The sequence below is a fragment of the Canis aureus genome, chromosome 14, assembly GCF_053574225.1.
Source record: "Canis aureus isolate CA01 chromosome 14, VMU_Caureus_v.1.0, whole genome shotgun sequence".
NCBI classification, from domain to species: Eukaryota; Metazoa; Chordata; class Mammalia; order Carnivora; family Canidae; genus Canis; species Canis aureus.
Window position 1 is genome coordinate 32,511,108 of NC_135624.1, and position 19,640 is coordinate 32,530,747.

At 47.8% G+C, this 19,640-nt stretch overlaps 1 protein-coding gene across 2 annotated transcripts in view; it reads left to right on the forward strand.

The window, feature by feature from the left end:
• Window positions 1-19,640, forward strand: part of TG (thyroglobulin) — a 249,030-nt gene that overhangs the window by 81,224 nt on the left and 148,166 nt on the right. For both annotated transcript variants that reach the window (XM_077847310.1, XM_077847311.1), the window contains 7 exons: window positions 1,959-2,024; window positions 4,084-4,164; window positions 8,254-8,391; window positions 9,438-9,614; window positions 10,934-11,045; window positions 13,293-13,372; window positions 14,076-14,219. In XM_077847310.1, the coding sequence (XP_077703436.1) occupies window positions 1,959-2,024; window positions 4,084-4,164; window positions 8,254-8,391; window positions 9,438-9,614; window positions 10,934-11,045; window positions 13,293-13,372; window positions 14,076-14,219 (798 nt within the window). The remainder of the gene's footprint in view (window positions 1-1,958; window positions 2,025-4,083; window positions 4,165-8,253; window positions 8,392-9,437; window positions 9,615-10,933; window positions 11,046-13,292; window positions 13,373-14,075; window positions 14,220-19,640) is intronic.

Sequence of the window (19,640 nt, forward strand, 5' to 3'; positions counted from 1 at the left end):
GTGTGGCATAGTCAGTATACCACATAAATTTGGGTGTAAAAAGATTTAAGAAACAAATTCTCTAATTACTTTTGAGACAAGGCCCAAAGTCCCCTCGCCTGCCCTTCGTCACAAGAAAATGTGGTCAAGAAAGATGGCAGAGCAGAGCAGATTGAGCAGATGGCCCTGCTCGGTGTTGGTGTTGGAGGAGTATATGATGGGCTCCTCAGGAGTGTGTAGACTGAGTTTCAAACTGTCAGAGATCCAAGTCTAGATCTCCCAGATATCATAGGTTTTAATTTCCCCTCATTTTTATAAGTGACATCCACCCTCTGAAGTGGGTGATGAGAGAATTATGAGTAGGTCTTTTAGGGAAATGTGTAATCACAATATTGGGCAGTGTGAGACGTTTTAGAATTATTCTGTATTCCCATTTTAGAAGCAAAACCAAATGGAAGCACAACTCAACATTGTTGGCTCCCACCCCCACCCCTAGCATAGAGCATGGCCATCTTGGGAGGGGCAGGGGCTCATGACTTTAATAGCTGAGTTTTCCAAATCGTTCACTCTTTAAACCTCTTTAAACCTCCTTGAACACCTCTCTAAACAGAAGCACATCTGCAGATGTTTGCCATTTTGGATGGACAGAATTGTGATTGAGAACATGGGGTATAGAGCCAAGCAGGTGGGATTTGAATTCTGGCATTGACTTCTCTGGATTTTGATCTTCACCTGGTATTTAGGGACAAGAATACTTATCTGTGAGGTTGAAGTAAAGCAATATCTGGAAGGTGCTCATCATAGTGTTGGGCAAGTGGCAATGACTCTTAATAACAATTGACTATAATAATATATGGTTCTTGATGATAATGAGCAACATGTCATCACTTCTTGAGGTCTCAGGTTGGGTGCCAGGCGTTTCCTGCCATTAGCGGAATGTTTGCCTCCAGAACCTGTGTCTTCTGAACTCTTTCCTCAGCCTTTCATAGCGCAGGGGGACAGGCAGGATCTTAGGGCTGAGCAGAGGCAAGAGAGGAAGGCTTTTTTTTTTTTTCAGATTTTATTTATTCATGAGAGATACAGAGAGAGAAGCAGAGACATAGGCAGAGGGAGAAGCAGGCTCCCACAGAGTTTCTGTGGAGGGATGAAACAGTTCCGTATCCTGCTTGTGGCAATGGATACTTGAATTTTCACATTGGGTAAAGTTTCAAAGAACTGTATACTAGAAATTTATTTTAAGATTTTATTTATTTATTCATGAAAGAAACACAGAGAGAGGCAGAGACATAGGCAGAGAGAGAAGCAGGCTCCCTGTGGGGAGCCCGATGCGGGACTGGATCCCAGGACCCTGGGATTACGCTCTGAGCCGAAGGCAGACACTCAATCGCTGAGCCACCCAGATGCCCCAAGAGAGGCAAATTTGACCATCAAGGAATGGTGCGCAAAGCCAGTCTCATCTGGATGATTCCAGGGGGATGTAGCTCAGCAGAAAGGAACACTGAATAATACTAATAATGAATCAAATAATGGCAGCTGCCCATCATAGAGTGAATATCAAATGTCTAGGGCCACAGAAGACAGTTCACAGTATTCCCACCCTCCCAAATATGATCCCTGCTTGCCTTTGTGGTGAGATTCTCAGAGGGCATCCATGACATGGACAATTGACACAGTACTGGAGTCTCTATGGGCTTGGTTCTCTTTCAGCCAATCCCCATTACCTTCACTGGTTCTGTGTCATAAGAAAATCTCTTTGTTGCCCTGCACAAGACACCTGGGGTCTGACCAGCTCTGGTTTTGTACCGGGGATCCGGAGGACAGCTCCACGACGCTCTCTGTGTGGGGGTGCACCTTGATAGGAAATGGGGTTCTCAGGCCAGGAGCGGCCCCTGTGGGAGAGGTGGGTCAGTGTGGCCAAAGCAGGTCCCTTTGAGAACAAGCCCATTCAAGCTCGTAAAAATAATTATCTCTCCTTGCAGTTCCGGTAGCCCTGGAAGGAACTTCGGGCACCGTTACCAGCTTCCAGCGGGTTTATCTCTGGAAAGGTGAGATGTGGGGCGGAGGGGGGGAGCGAGGATGCTGATTACACCAGACGGTTGGGCCCCACCTCCCGTTCACAGGGCACTTTGCTTCCCAGAAAGAAACAATCGTAGAGATTTGCTTTCCAAGTGAGTGCTCTGTGTGGCATAGATGGGCCTGACCCTCATCAGATAAGACACCAAGCCCCAGAAGAAACATGACAAGTGTCGAAGTCCCAGGAAGGATGGGGGAAGGGAGCAGGGCTTCCTGTGAGATCAAGTTCGCTGCCCTTGCTCTGGGGTGGGCGCTCCCAGGCTGCTGCAGACCAGGGAGGCATTTCTTCAGGGCTCTCAGCCACAGGGGGCTGGTCTCATGGCCAAGGGACACATGAGCCCGGCTTGGAGGTAGTGCTATTGCAGGTGCATGGAGCACGCTGGGGCTGCAGATAAACCCACACTTGGATCTCCCTGCTGCTTTTGTCCTCCTCCGAATCTTCTGAGCATTGACCAAGTGCCTACTCAGAGCTGGGGCAGGGCAAAGTATTTGGGATGAGTCTGAATGACATGGGATAAAAGAGTCGAGTGAGGCATGGCCTTCACCTGTAGGAGGCTCCAGCCTCAGGAGGCAGCCTGAGCAGCAGATCCATACAGGCCATGGGGCCAGTGGGAGGAGGAGGACAGATCCCGCCCCACATCACGTCCCTCCTCTTCCCGGGATGCCTCCCTCACTCATATCGGGTCCCTGTAGAGATATGATTGGTGACCCTGGTGACCTGTTTTTGTGACCTCATGGGAAGGAGCATAGAGTGTGGGGCAGAGTCACTGTGTATGATTTCTGGTTGAGTCACCTCCTCATGGCCTTGTGCACACCATTCATACCCTCCAAGCCCCGTCTCCTCATGGGCAGCACAGGAATGAGTGCTTGCCTCCCAGAGCTGCATGGGCGTGGGCCCAGGGGTCACATATGCAGTGCTGGGAGCTGTGCCGGGTGCATGGGGTGGCTGACTCAAACTGGGGCTGGAGAGGCTGGATGGAGGGACAGGAGGGACAGGAGAGAAAGAAACAGAGAGTGCCCACCATTTGCTCATTCTAATGATTTCACTAGATGATACACCTCTTTTTTGCATTTAGCTGTCCCTATAAGGAGGCTATACTGAGGGATGGTATTGAGGGGATACATTTTAGTCATTTTGCAGACAAGATAAGGTGTGGAGAGGTTTCGTGAAATGCCCCCAGAGGTCCCTGTGGGGGACCAGAGGGCCCAGACTCTGGCTCCAAGTTTAGTGCTTCCTAGTTATCAAAAATTTCTTTTTTAAAATAAAGAGTTTATTTATGAGAGAGAGAGAGAGAGAGAGAGAGAGTGCATGAGTGGAGGAGGGGCAGAGGGAGAGGGAGAAGTAGAATTCCCGATGAGCAGAGAGGCTGATGCGAGACTCAATCCCAGGACCCTGGGATCATGACCTGAGCCAAAGGCAGATGCTTAACTGATTGAGCCCCAGGCACCCCCAAAATTTCTGATAAATAAGCTGCTGGCTGGTGAAGAATTAAGGAAGAGCTTCTTCCACAGACATGTGCCGCATGGAGCAGAAGCCCCCAAAGGCTTGTCTGATACCCGCTTCTCCCCATAGGCTCACTCTGCTCTCATGGAGACAAATTCCCAGCATGGAGATTTTTAAATTTTTTTTTTTTCAAATTCTAGTCCATCAACTTTCCTCCTGCATATTCTGGGATAGACTATTTCATCTCTATGCATTTCTGTTTTCTCTGGAGTAAAATGAGAATCTTACTCCTTTTTCACAGGGTGTTCTAAAAACCAATATTTATGGGTACATTTCATCACCTTTGCAATGAATCATTTCAGTATCAAGGACAATAATGATTCTGGTATTGAGAGGTTGGCTGATGTTCCACAAAAGGCCAAAGAGTACAGGCCTCTGCCACTGGATTCGGCCCAGACCCTGTCTCGGACACCTGGCGGTGGACCGTGAGGATTTCCCACATTGTCATTTTGTTGACAAGAAGAATATCTCCTTTTTCCCATCCCAATGTAAGATTAACAATCCTTTTATTTTTTTTGCCCTCTCAGAGTCTGACATGGGATCTCGGTCTGAGTCTATGGGATGTAGGAGAGACATGGAACCAAGGCCAGCATCTCCAACAGAAACAGGTACCAGTCCCCAAACCCTTTTATATGCCTGGGTGTCTGGCTGTGGAGACAAGATGGTGACACCAGGCTTTTGATCAGTGAATGAGCCTGTTAGCATCACTGCACTCCGTAGCTAGGGACTATTCTCTAGCTCTTCAACCAGTTATTCATTTCACAAATACAGGCAGCTCCTCAGGGGGGCATTGGGCACTGAAAGGAAAGTGGAATCATTGCAGAATCATCACTGCCCCTGGAAAAGCAAACAACCATAGCAACGAAAGACTCTTAAAGACCAAGCTTCATCCAACTGCGGGCAGTGAGTGCAAACAGAATGTACAGATTCTGGAATTGTGTGGGGAGACAGATTTCTTGAGAAAGAGTCATTTAATGCAGTGGAAGATCTAAAGCCATACATTAACAGGGGCAGAAAGTATGTGCAGAGACACTCTATCCTTAGCATCTGCAATTGTTATTTCTCAGGTGGAGTGAAAACTCAGGTGGGAGCAGGGAGGAGAGAGGGAGAGGAAGAGGAAGGAGGATGAGGAAGTGGAGAAGAGAAGGGAAAGGAAGGGTAGACAGGGAAAGGGAGAGGGGAAGTAGGTCGGTCTACCAGCACAGAGGAGGCAGCATGGCATCATGGGAGAAACACCACATTGCAAAGCAGATAGATTAGGGGTTGAGCCACTTTTTTGGGCTACTTACGCTACCTGCACAGCCATGGGTACTTTGCTCACCTGCTAAGAGCCTTGATTTATCATGTGTAGAATGTAGCTTGCTCTTCACTAATCCGGTTATAGTTGATACACCAGGTAAAACACCTGGCACATTGCCCAGTACTTAACAGATGCCACCCAAACCAAGAACCATAGCTTCTTCTCCTTCCCAGGGCTTTTTTCCAGATCCAATGAGATAAGGTACAAAAACCACCCCAAGTGGGGCTCATCCATAGTAGTTTGACAGTTATGAGTTCATCCTGCATTCGTAGAGTTGCAGGACCTGAGGGTTGTGCCCTGGTTTAGAGTATGGGTTCTGAGGCCAGGAGAGCAGGCTTCAAAACTCAGCTCTGCCTCTGTCTGCCTGTGCAATCCTGAGTCACCTTCCTTGTGCCTCAGTTTCTCCCTCAGTAAATGAGAGAGAGAGAGAGAGAGAGAGAAGTTCCCAGGAGCCAGGGCAGTTGTGGGAATTGAGAGAGTAGGTAATGCTGAAAATCGCAGTGGCACAGAGCAGGTGCTCAACAGCTGGTGGCTGTTCTTACATGGTGGTGGCAGTGGTATCGGTGATGATGATGATCCTAGCACCCATCCTGGCTCATAGCAAGCCTTATTTTTTTAAATATATTTCAATTAGATTTAATTAATACATACTGTATTATTAGTATTGGAGATAGAACACAGTGATTCATCAGCTGCGCAGTGGCCAGCACTCATTACCTCCAGTGCCCTCCTTAATACCCATCAACCAGATTTCTGTAAAGTTCTGTCCCCAGTCCTCTTTTTTCCTGTATTGCCTGTCAGACAGCAGGTCCTGGTCTGGCATGGAAACTAGGGTCAGGGTACATATTCCTGTCCAATGCTCATAGCACCTTCAGAGGTCTTCCCGTGGAAGCTTTAATTTTGCCAGCAGGGTGTGGGAGAGGGTGAGTGGGCGCCTCGCATAAACAAGCACATGGCTGGGTTTCTTCTACACAATGATCCAGGCCCTCACCTTTCCGATTGATGCCCAAGCAAATTGGCAAATTCATTCTCCCTTGGGAACCTCCCGAACACATGGCTGGTGTTCAAGTTCATCTGCTGCCAGCTATGGTTTTCCTGCTGGAACAAGGGTGAGTTCAGCACTCACCAGGGAGGGGACCAGAAGAGAGCGAGCTCCCTACTTGAGCCTTCTGGTGGTTCTGCATTTGGTGTTTTCTACGCATCTTGTCCCAGAGGTTAGGGCAACTCTGCTGACTGGTGTTATGGCTCCCACTTTATCAGTAAGACATGTGAGGCCTCATGTGCCTCAGTATCCCCTGATTGAGCTGTTCAGGACCAATTAAGCAGCTCCAGATTCAAGCTGTGGGCCGCTGTGCCTCTGAAGCCTAGGTTCCTCTAGAACACAGCCAATCCTTGGCACAGTGTGGGCTGCAGAGCTGAGTCCTGGTGGCCCCCGGCTGATGGATTTTGTTTCATGTGCAGAGCAGACTTCTTCTTCTTTTTTTTTTTTTTTTAAACTGACCCAATATTTTTAAATTGGGAAGTTTTATATAAAATGAGATTTCAAGTTTCTTTAGAGGAAAACAGAGGAAAAGCTCTGGGCGTACTGGCTTCAGATTCCCACCTGGCGACCGTCCTCTGAGCTGAGTTGAATTGCCCTTGCCATCAGGAGCCTGGCTTCTGCTGGCACTCCTGCTGGCAATGGCATTCTTGGGGCACTTTTGTTTGGGTTGCCCACCCCCCTGTACCTTACCTCGTGGCAAGGTACAGGTGAATGATGGTGGAGCAATCCTAGATAGTCTATAAAATCCATCATTATCCCCCGTGTCAGGCCACACCTACAAAACCATCACAGGACTCCCACAAGAAGTGGAGTCCCCTCACTCCCCCACCCCACCCCCACCAGGGGAGCTGAACCTCCCCTTCCCCCTGCCCAAGACCTTGGAAAGAATCAGGGTGAATAGACCCAGCTTGGCTCAGTTTTCCCTTTCTGAGCTGATTAAATTCCTGGGCTTAGGGAGATAACATCCCTGCAGGAAAGACCCCTTTGATCTGCTCCTCTGTGGCTGGGCCCAGAGCCACCACCATGCCCTGTTTACCTGGCCTGAGCTCCACGATGTCCCTGAGAATGGCCTCCCCAGTTCAGAGCATGGTAAGGGATTGTCTGTTTTCTGCCCCAGGAAAGACAGCAACATGGTCTTTGGGGTCTCTGGCAAGGCTAGCCTTTTGGCCTTGGCAGATGTTAGTAAAGCCTTTATCTCTTGTGGTGGATTTTGTTGGTGAAAAAGGTCAGTCTTCAGGAACCTGCTCCATGGAGCATGGAGAGTGGGCTCCCGGGAGGATGCTCAAGCCCAAGGCAAATGGGAGTCCATATGGCATGTCATGCACCTTATGCCAGAGCCCTGAGCTAAGACACATTGTAAACGGGCTCCAGCTCAACTCCATGAATTGCTTCATGCCCCCAGTGTAAGCATCTCTGCAAAGTCAGAGCTCTCATGAAGGGCATAAATAGGCTCCTCACCCCCAGGCCTGGAACATTGGGGTCCTCCTCCCTGGAGAACCTTTTTATAGAGCAACAGAACATCAGAGCAGGAGGGAACAGCATTGGCCTTGAAGCTCAGGAGGACTAGATAGTAGATAGGTGAGGAAGAGGGGAGAGCATGGACAACAGTCCTGGGGCAGCAAGCAGTATGGCAATGCTTCTGGAGTGTGAGTTGAGGACTGGAGATAAAGCTTAAAATATAGGTAGAGCCTGGACCAAGAAGAAAGCTTGGACTTCCATCCTGTGGGCAGCAGGGCACCAGAAAGAGCCTTAAGCCAGCAGTCATGGCATGTGAAGATATAAAGAAAGACCAGTCAAGCTGGAGATTTCAGATGGGGCAGAGCAGAGCTGAAAGCTGTCTTCACAGATGAAGGCTGCCATTTGGGAAAGAGACGGGATTTCTGTGTGGCTTCAAAAGATAGGAGCATCTGTGGTTCAAAGTGACAGATTTGACTTCACAACTTCTGAATGGTGGAGTGGGGTGCTCTGGTCAACCCAGACAGATCACGCAGGGGTACAGGGGCATCGACCAGAAATACTATGGGGAAACTCCTGCCTTGGGTGAAAAGTTGAACCAGATGGCTCCCAGTGTTTCTTCCAAACTAAGATTCTAAGATTTTGCAACTCTATAATTTTTAGGACTTTCTGAAAACTTCTGAATCCTTTCTGCCTGGCTAGACTCCCAGGCCCATGGCCTCCAGACCTCCTCTGGCTTCACATAGCCTAAAAAAAACCATGTATGTGTGTGTGTGTGTGTGGTGTTTGTGTGTGAGAGAGAAAGACAGTGAGAGACACACATAAACAGAGGGGTGGGGACAGAGAGAGGCCTGTTGTAGAGTTAAAGCGAAGGATATTGATTCTCTCCTTCTTTTTTAGATTTGACAACAGAGCTTTTCTCCCCTGTGGACCTTGACCAGGTCATTGTCAATGGAAGCCAATCCCTGCCCAGCCAGCAGCACTGGCTTTTCAAACACCTGTTTTCACCTCAGCAGGCAAACCTGTGGTGCCTGTCTCGTAAGTATCCTTAGACCTCATCCTTCCTCTTCTAGATCCACTGGTCAGGCAACACAAACCTGGTTTAACTCTCAAGAAATAGATATGATGAAACTCGATGGCATAACTCAGGGGTCACTTCAGTGTTAGTACAATCAATGATATAGAAGAAAGACAGGATATAACCCATATCTTCAAGAAGCTCATGGTATAGATAATCTCTACTCTACTCCCAGAACCTATCATCCATCTATCTATGCATCCACCCACTCATCATCCACTCACCCATCATCCATCCATCCATCCCTCTATTCATCCATCATCCTTATTTCATCTATCCACCCATCTATCCACTCATTCATCCATCCATTTATCCATCCACCCATCCATCCATTCATCCATTCATCCATCCATCCCTCCATCATCCACCCATCCATCCATCCACCCATCATCCATCCATCCATCCATCCATCCACCCACCAATCATCCATCCATCCATCCATCTACCCATCATCCATCCATCCATCCATCCTTTTACCCAACAGGCATGTGCTATGTCTATCATGCGTTATGTTCTAAGCCTTGGGTTTGACCTTGGGGATGAGAAAACAGAAGAAGATGAATTAATTATGACCCCTCCCTGTGAGGGAGCTACCATATTCCAGTGGAAAACTCTGACATGGGAGTGGGAGCAGGGGAGATCATTCACAGAGTTCAAAGTTTTTATAGTCCTGTGGGCTCTGATCCCAACTGCCTCTGAGATGGTCTGCGTAGATCCAATGGAATACTGCCCTATCGTCTCCTGTATTTATGAGTTTACACCGCACTCTTCACCTTCTTAGACTGCTTTTATTCAGAGCCACATGGACTCCTTGTTTGGTGGACAGTCCCCTCCCCAGCTAGCAGAACCTCATTGTTTTTTCTTGGGCCTTCCAGACTGGGTAGTCTCAACTGTCCTGGGCCTCTGTCCTCCCAGGAGGAATCCCTACCAAGTGTAGAGGGACCTGTAGAGGTTCCTTTCCTGCAGACCTCCCAAGGGCTAAAACCCATTGCTTCTTTGCCTGCAGGCTGTGTCCAGGAGCCCTCTTTCTGTCAGCTGGTGGAGATAACAGACAGTGCACCCTTGTATTTCACCTGCGCCCTCTACCCAGAAGCCCGGGTGTGTGACAATGTAATGGAGTCCAGTCCCAAGGGGTGCAGACTGATCCTGCCCCACAGGCCAGAGACCCTGTTCCGGAAGAAAGGTGAGTGCTTGGTGGGCATCTGCACAAACTGCATTTCCAGTGGTCTACTAGCTCTGTGGTTTTAGAAGTATCCAAATTAACTTATTCTTCCTTTTAAAATTGTAGTTACTCATGCTCCTTGCAGTAATGTGAAGTCATTTAGAAATGCAGGATGTTGACTATAGAGACCAATCCTGTCCTGCAATCCCACTCCTTAGAAAAAGCCACCATTAATGCACATATCAGTTAAAATTCCATTTGGCTGTATATCACAGAAAATGCCAACGGTGGCTTTAACAAGATAGAAGTTGCTTTTTCCCCTGAGGACATTAATGACATTTCTTTTTTTGGAGTCCCACCCCCCCCTCCGCCATGCAGTCTCCATTTCTTCCAAGATGTTATCATGCTTCATTTACTGTTCTATCAGTGCTGGAGGTCTTTCTCAGAGATCTGGCAACCCTTGGTTTCACACTCAAATGTAAGAGAGGGACCCAGAAGCTGATTGGGAGGCTTAGAGTATGTGGTGAGAGCTTACTGACTTTTAAGTTTCCCTGTAGGATAATCTAGTTGGGCTACCCTTTGGGAAATCCCTCTGGTTATTATCTTTAGGTCCTTCCCTATGTAGGAATCTTGTAATATCTGGCCTGGGGCTATGAGCCTGGCTGATATTCATTTGGATACCAAATAAAGTTGGAAGATGGGAGTCTCAACCTTCACCATGTGGATGAACTTGAAGGAATCCCCTAGTTTCAGTGTGAAACTCCCACCATGAACTCCACCTGATGCACCCAAGAGAGACTCTCTTTTTGGACCTCTCCAGAGGATAAACCTTCCACCTTCTTCTATGGTGGGGAGAGGACACTCGTCTACTGTGCAAAAGAGAGGAAGCCATCTGGAGACCTAACTGCTTCTTAAAGAGATTTCCAGCCTATCCTGGTTTAGCCCACCTTCATCCCAGTGATACCAACACTTAAACTTTTTGGAATTCCAGAAGGTGTATAGGATTTCTTCTTGTTCTTCCCACAGAAAAGTCACTGACTGGGTTTTCTTAGGTCTACAAAGTGAACTTTGTATTCCTCTGTGTTCTTTCTGGCTTTCACAACTTTGTTGCTCCATCCCCTCTTCTATTCTCTTTATGCCTGTGGGTGTGAGCCTTTACAATAATCTCCTTACTGTTATTTTTGTGAGATCTGGATGAAAGCAGAGCATAAGCATGGGAGTTGAATACGCCATCTTTAATTGGAAGCTCTTGACCTGGTGTCTATACCCTCACCCTCATATTTTCATGGATGCAACAGATCTGTTCCTAAATAATGTAATTTCTTTCTCCCCCTGTGTAGTTATACTGAGAGATAAAGTGAAGAACTTTTATACTCGCCTGCCATTCCAAAAATTGATGGGGATTTCCATTAGAAACAAAATGCCCATGTCGGAAAAATCCATTTCCAATGGGTAAGCTACATCTGTCACTTCAAGTATTTATTATTAAGAGTTTTCTATGTTCATAAAGACAGTGACTTAATATCAGTTGAAAGCACACACAGAAAAACCTGTAAAACTCAAAGTGAAGAGTGAAAAGGTAATGAGGAGGTGACCATACCTAAAAACTGTGGCCAAGTTCAACACAAAATCGAGCCCTGAACGCCCAGTCAGCTGACACAAAAGGGAAACACTGACCCAAGTCTTGTCAATTAACAAAAATTACCAAGTATTGTAGTGAACCGGATGAGCAAAGTCTCACTGTGCTGTATGCAGAATCTGGAGAAGCAGTGGAACTTTTAACAGGATCACAAGATGATAAGGACTTTGAATATGTTATACTTCTTATTTTTAAAAGTATGTTGTGATATATTTAGTTAGCTATTATTTAGTTGTTTTAATTGAGGGTGACATTTCCATCAGCTTAGTTTATGGATCTCATGCATCAGGATCACCAAGAGGACTTTTTTTAAAAAAATAAATTTTATTTATTTATTCGTGAGAGATACAGAGAGAGAGGCAGAGACATAGGCAGAGGGAGAAGCAGGCTCCCTCCTGGGAGCCTAATACGGGACTCCATCCCAGGACCCTGGGATCAGGACTTGAGCCGAAGGCAGATGCTCAACCACTGAACCACCCAGGCATCCCCCAAGAGGACTTTTTACAAACCACATTCCTGGGTCCTTTCCTGGACCTACTGAGTCAGCATTTCCTGGGGTGGGTCTCAAGACTGAATTTCAAGTAAGATTCTCCTCCCAGTGATTCTTTTCTACTTTAGAATTGGAGAATCATTGATCTATGATCTGTTGGTCTATGAAGTGTTGTTGATTTTTGAAACTATGTCATGTTGCTGGTGTTGAAGATCAGCTTTTGGAAAATGGAATTAAAAGGATGCTACAGGGCAGACTGTCTTGAGATCTGGTAGGGTGTCTCCTGTGATGATGGGACAGGGTTAGAGAAGGATGGTTAGAACCAGGGATCAGTTTGATCCTGGTGCTGGGGACTCAGAGAAGGGTGGTTCGATGGAAAAGCACCTCATTCAGGCTGGAGCTCAGCATTGGGCTTCCATGGAAGAAGAACAAAGTGATGGGTGGGCAAGTTGGGTGGGGCAGGACTCTGGGAGAGGGAGCTGTGGGACAAACGGTCCACAGGCATCAGGGCAGAGATGCAGTCAGCATTGGAAAAACTCCCCATGACCTGGAGGCTTTATCCACAAGGATGTGACTTGGGTTTGGGGGCTCTTAAGACAGAGCAGGAGAATGGCAAGAAGAAGGCAGGGTCCCTACCTTGAAAAGGAGCTGAGGAGTCAAGCCACCTCTCAGGAGTCAAGAATGGGTGATCACAACTGGGACACGTGATTAGGGTGAGAAATACTAGAACTGAGCCCAGGAGCACTGGGTTGGGGGCACGTAGGTGGCTCAGTGGTTAAGCATCTGTCTTTGGCTCAGGTCATGATCCTAGAGTCCTGGGATCGAGTCCCACATCAGGCTCCCTAGAGAGAGCCTGCTTCTCCCTCTGTCTGTGTCTCTGCCTCCCTCTGTGTCTCTCATGAATAAATAAGTAAAATCTTAAAAAAAAAAAAAAGTAGCATTGGCTTGGAGCCACTGTTTCTCTAGGACAGGTCCTAGAAGCTGAAGGTGGGGTCTAGCAGCCACTGAATTATTAAGAAAAGTAGGTCCTGGGATGGGACCTGGATGTGCTGACCTAGCAAATAGGAGCCTGTTCTTGGAGTGTGATCATCCTACATTGCAGAGCAGACATGGAGGGAAGCTGTGTTGGGAGACAAATGCAGGTCATTTCCAATAGGACACCTAGTTGGGTCAGTAAATCCATAAGCCCATAGAATCCCCCATTTCTGAAGATGCCTTTTCACCTTTCCTACCATCGCTTCCTAGTCCCATAGCCCTAAGCTGGACTCTCTCCCAATCCGAACGGATTGGCTTATTCAGGACACTGGGTGAGCATGGCTTAGAGACGGGTACATAACAGACACAGAATAAATGCTTGATGAATGAATGAGCCAACGAATGAAGGAGAAAAGAGTAGAATTCTGTTTTCAGAAGGAACCTCAAAGCTAGGAGTTCACTTATGTGTATTAGCCAAAGCATCCCTACTTTTAGAAGTCATGAAGAAGAGAGCCCCTAGATGTAGGAATGACTGTAATTTGGTAGGTCCTGGGCCACCCACACAAACCCTCTTCCCTCTCTCTTCCTACTCCAGCTTCTTCGAATGTGAACGGCTGTGTGATGCGGACCCATGCTGCACTGGCTTTGGTTTTCTCAATGTTTCCCAGTTAACAGGTAGTCGTGATTATAACTCTGGCTGCCTGCACACAGCTCCTGGCAGCCTGGAGAGCATGCTCACACCTCTGGTCTCATGCTGGGTGGGGAGGTGTCATCTTTGTTCCCAGATGGGAAGTAGGGGCGGGGACAGGGGAGGTGGTTCATAATTGGGATACCTGGACATGGCTTCTGGCTCACTGCATGGGCACCTTTACACAGCACTACTGCCAGGCTAGAATCACCTCCCTCCATACTCTTGTATTATCTCTCCAGACCCAGCTCAGGCAGTTTGGTGGGATGAGCTTTGGATCTATCCATATGACCTGAATTGAAAAGTTGATTCAGTTGCTTCCTAGGGGTGTGATCCTAAAAAAGCCACTGCATCATAGAGCCTTGGCATCCCTTATCTGCAAATAGGAATACAAATGCTACCCCTCTCCTGGCATTTCATGAGAATCAAGTGATAGGATGCAGACAGAGCCCAAGCACAGACCTGGGCATGTGACGGGTGCCCCATAAGGATTAGCTGCCTCCATCCCTGTCCTCTTAGACCAGGAGCTCATTGCAGTACCCGGTTTTTCCATCAGTGACTAGGATCACACCTGGAATGAAGTAGAGTACCCCAAATATCTACTGGAGAATAAGTTTGCCGAATTTTTCTCATTCACATACAGTAGACTGTCTTGATCATTTTCCTGGTCCTGGTTACTGTTTGCTCCAGGAGGAGAGGTGACATGCCTAACTCTGAACAGCTTGGGACTTCAGACATGCTCTGAAGAAAACATGGGAGCCTGGCGCATTCTGGACTGTGGCTCCCCTGACACTGAGGTCCGAACCTATCCCTTCGGATGGTACCAGAAGCCTGGTGAGTGACCTGTCCCAAACAGCTGTGTGGGTGTCCTTAGTTGACCATTTCCCAACCATTAGGATGACATCCTTGGGCTGGGAAGTAGATTAGCTGGGATTCATTGGGTACAAGGGACAGAAACTGAGTCTGTTCTACTTAAGCAGGAAATAAATTTTTTAAAAGTCTGCTAATAGACTCAAAAGAAAGATGACTTGCTAGGTCTCTTGGATGTATTCAGCAGGAATGCATGGACACTTCTCCATCATTGGGTTTTGGTGGCTATAGTAAAGGTTTAAATTCAAGGGAGAGAGTTTGGCTCAGCTTGGGCTATGAGTCCTCCCACTGCCAGAGGGAGGGTAGGGAGGGTTGAGTGATGGTTCCAGAAAGACTGGAAGTGTTGGGGGAGAGGAGGGTTCCCAAAGTATAGTTAAGGTGCTGTTGCTGGGCAGGGGAAACCAACAGATGTGCCCTCTGCCAAGTTCCCTTGTTTTTTTGAAACTTGTCACTTAATCAGGACAAAGGAGACTCATGGCCATCTTGGGGTGAGAAAAGAGGACACTGGTGTATATTTGACAACATACATGGAGTTGGGATTTCAGGGTTGAGGCAGTTGTTGCACCAGGGTGGCACTTCACATGTATATGCTGATTACATCCCAGCACATTTTAGGAGCTCAGTCTGAAACTGGTGAATGAATGAATGAATGAATGGTCTACATGCATGGTGTGATGGAGAAGCCCTTGTACTCAAATGAAAAGATATTAGTGTCTTCCCAACTCTGCCATCTACTGAAGGTTTATCTTTGGAAAAGTCTTCCCTTTCCTCAGTATCCCCATGGGTAAAACAATGAGTGAGACTTACTCTGGCCTTCTTGGTTCCTACCTTCCGGGTGTACATGAGTGTGGATTCACCTGGGGAACAGGAGGCAGCTGCATGGAAACTGGACATCCTCACCCTGTGTCCCAGAAGCAAATTCATAGACATGTCCCAGATACAAAAAGATTGAAAACCCCCTCTGAGTAGGTGTTCAATGGAGAGACTGCGCCAAGGTTCGTTATCTCCAATCTCTCCTACTAGTGGCTTCCTGTTTAGTTTTCAGAGTTGATTATTGGACAGATACTGGCCCTGCTGGGGCACCTGGAAATGAGAGTCATGGAATGTGTGGTTTGGAGGAATCTTAGAGATCCATAACTTTGATCTCTGCATTCTTCACATCACCCAACACAACACGCTGCCTTAAGGAGGGAAGGAGAGGAAACTTGGTGTTGCTCATGGGGCTGCAGAGTGTCCACACGTGTGCTGTATCCCTGCTCATGCTGGGGCTTCTACATGGGCGTATAATTCAATACTCCTGGTGCCCGTTGGAATTGGCATTATTTCCTCCATCTTGAGATGAAGGCATAGAAAGTTGAAGCTACTCAAGTCAAGCCACACAGCTGGAGTCAAGTTGCAAGCCCAGAGCTCATGACTCTAAACTTCACCCTCCTCCATTTTCCATGCTGCCTGGAGGGTCTTCTGTATCCCGGGAGTGATTGGATGGGAAGATGTCCAGACGCTTTGTTTGACTGGTTTTCCCCTCTTCAATTAACTAATAAGCAATTAACTAATACATTGAAAAAAATAAAATAAAACTAATAAACTAACAGACCAAACCAGTCAGTGGTTTGGCTTCTGGTTCCAGAGCCATCTCCAGCTTGAGGGGCCGGGGCTGGGACCCCTTGGCAGAATCTGGCCCTTGGATCTTGTACATGTGCCTACTAATCTCCAAGGCATTCCTTGGCTTTGGGGCAGATTTATTTGGAGTTAATTATTAGCAGACTGAATGGAATCTTTCCTGCTGATGTCTACCTTGAGCATCCTGCGACTGATCCTTGATCTGAATTTACTCAGGGTCAGGGTTACGCTTTTCATTTTATTTTCACATCTTGATTTATTTTAGGGAAAACATCAGGGTTGTAGGATGAAAGAGCCTCACTGGGTTTCTATATAGAGAAGAATGTTCCATATAGGCTTTTCACTAACTCGCAGGGATGGGAGAGAAGCGAGTGCCCGCTGAGGACAGTGGCCCCTGCGGGAGACCCAAGGCCAGCTCTGGGTTTTGAGGGGGCTTCGAAACAGAAGTCTTCCCCTTCAGAACCTCCCTGCCCATCTCTCCTCCTGTCCGTCTTCCCATCTCCTCACCCCACCAAAGACTGAAAAATATCAGTTTCCATCCTCATCTTGCTCAGGGGAGAGTCGGGTAAAAAGAAGCTTAAGAAATAAGTCATTTGTTCAGAAATATCATGGGAATCAGACCAGAGCATTACAGCATCATGGCAGGAGTTGGAAAGGCAGAGAACCCAAGGTGCTCATTTTCCCCACTCGATTCCATCTGTTCTGTGTCTTTTCATCTGACAGCACAGACCACTAGCTTTTTCCAAACATATGTTTTGTGGGGTCAGGCTGGGGACTCAGAGTTCTGTCCAGAAACCAGAGGCCAGGGAATTAAGAATTCCCAGCAGTGCTCTCTTTCAGCGGACACTGACTGAGCATCGGCCATGCCCAGGGCCTCCGGTGTTGCTAATTCAGCTCTTCCTGTGGGGCTGGCTGGAGAAAGCATTGTAAGCATCATCTCATCTAATCCTCACAACCACTGTCAGATGAGGAAAGGGAACTCCAGGGAGGTCAAACCACTTGCCCACGGTGACACAGGAATTGTGTCTGAGTCACCCAGCCACATAACATAATGACTCAGTCAATCAGAAAGAACGAGGTCTGAGCTCTCAGACCTGTCATTTGCCTGCCCGAGCCTGGAAGGGAGCATAGGACCCCGATCTTCCCACCTCCATAAGTTCTGGTGCATGAAGCGTGCATTTGTCTGCAAAAATTCTTGCAAAGAATTTCCGTAATAGACCTTGCCCTAGCTTCAGATGCATGGCGTGGCCATTTAGGGGGCTGACATCTATACTTAGTCTTTACCACGGGCCTCTGATTGGGCTCCAGGCTGAGAGCCAGAGACAAGAAGCATAACACCTGTCCCATTTCCGAAGAACTACCCCTGAGAAAGGAGAAAGGAAGTGATACTCACTGAGTTCCTACTACATGTCAAACACCATGGGAGCTTGGGAAGTGGATGGCCCTGTCTGCAGAGGCTTTAGCTGGGCCGGGGAGGCAGATATGAGAGAAATGGAACATTTCTTGAGCAATTACTATTTGTCACAAGCAACTCTAGAGCACTTTGTCTCCTGTATTAATTTCCCACCCCCCTGGGAGTTGGCTCTCTATTCCTCTCCCCTCGTGAGGAGATAATTATTCCCCGTGGAATCAGAGAGCTACAGAGAGATGTGGCTGACGATCCTGTGGTAGGATCCACAGGGGCTTCTGGAGCGTGAAAAGGATTGTGCCCAAGTGGCTCCAGGGAAGTCTGCATGTAGGTGAAGGCCAGCGGGCTGAAGGGAGCAGTGGCCACTGTGTGGGGACAAGCAGCAGGCCCTGGTGGGAAGGGTGCACCACCGTCCTGCCCTCCCAGCTTCAGAGAGCTTCAGAGAGCCACACAGCATCACACCATGAGCTCGGGACCAGGCTGTTTGCAGAGCAGAGACCAGAGCTTAGCCTCCTGGGATCCCGGAGCCCCAACAGGGGACCCCAGAGAGCCCGTGGCAATGCTCTTTCCGATTTTCCTGTCCACAGTGAACAGAAAGTTCCATGTGTCAGCTCAGAGCCTACCCAGGCTCATGCTGAGCAAGGGTGTATGCAAAGGAGGCTGTTTGTAGCCCCTTCCCGGCAGTGGGACCCGAGAGCAAGCATTCTTAGCCTCCTGGGTGACAGTAGTGGGCGCTGCTCTGTGGTTAGACAGTGCCCCAGAGCCCAGGGTTTTCTGGAAGGGGTGGGGGCCTCTGGGGCCTCTGTACCCTCCCTATGCTCTTTGAAGAGAGCTAGAGCCATTCTCTCCACAGCTGTGCGTGGTCTGCAAGTGGGGCAGGGTCTTTGGTTTGTTTATAAAGTCAAATGTGGCTTCTAAAAAAAAAAACCCAATCGAAGCCACATGGTTCCTGTCTTCTGCTAAGCAAATGTACGTGGACCTTGTAGCAGTTCTAGATACGGGAACGTAACCTGGGAAGGAAATGAAAAACCCTTCTAATTATGCCTCCGTGCAATCCACATCGAAACTGCCACATGTAGGTAGGGTTAGTGAACGGTCCACCCTTGGTCCTCACTCCCCTCTGGTTGACAAATCCTGCCTTGTACTCAGCCCCAAGCTGGCTCCAAACACCAGGCTGGCAATTTTTTTTTTTTTTTTTTTTTTTTTTTTGCTATAACATCTTATTTAGTCCCCAAGCAACCCGATGAGGTAGGGCCTGTTGCCGGCCCTATTCTGTTTCACAGGTGGCAATGTGAGCAGGAGACCTGCTTTGTAGTGGTTGCCACTTGCCAGGCTGTAAACGTCCCCATCATGACTGTTTTAGGTTACCAACTTGTTTTCTATTTTACCCGAAAGGCAAAATCCTATTAGGAATCCTATTAAGATCCTATTAGGAAATACTGCCTTGGGGGATGAGAAGAGGTAAAGAAAGTAAGAACAAAAAAAGAAAAAAAAAAAAAAAGAAAGAAAGCAAGAACAGTGGGGCTATGTGACCTGTTCTCTGCTGAGATGAACTGCGTGGCAGGGCTCCCTATGTGGTTTCCAGTGATCCCTTAGCACAATAAAATTAACTGTATACTCTGTGTGTACCATATACATTCTTCACAATACCACACAACGCAATGCAATACAATACGATGATAGAGATGTTGCCTTTGCAAGCTGTGCTTCTTTTGAATTCTAAATTTCAAGATACATTTCCAGAAGCAGAGTTACTGAGGCCAAGGGTGGGAACATTTGAATGGCCTTGATACAGATGGTCTAATTGTTCTTTGTAGACTGCAGTCACGCTCAGGACCTTTGCTTTGCTCTGAGAACCACTCTCTTCCAGGAAAGACAGATATTTCAACAAACAAACCAGGCTGGCCCGCTGGGGGTAGTGGTGCATGGCGGTGGTTAGTAGCTCTGAGTGTAGCCTGAGCAGCTCGCAGAACGTAGGATGGCCAAAACCACAGCTCGGTGGTCCTCAGACCGTGTCCTTGGACCAGCATCGCCTGGGAACCTGTTAGAAATGCCAGACTACAGGCCCCACCCAGGACCTGCTAGATCAGACATGGTGGGAGTGGGGCTGGCTTGGTGGTGTTACTAAGCCTGGGAACCAGAGCCTTAGAATGATGACTGAGGGGAGAGCTGGTGTTTCCAGGCAGGTAGAGCCATGCAAACAACAACAATAACAACAACAAAACCCCCAAAATACTACAACTGGAGGTTCTAGAATGGAGTGAGGCTGGGTGAGCTGACCCAAAGTGAAGAAGGCAGGGGAGGGGAGGCACTTTAGGGATCAGAAGAAGGAGCATGACTCTCATCTGAGGCTATTC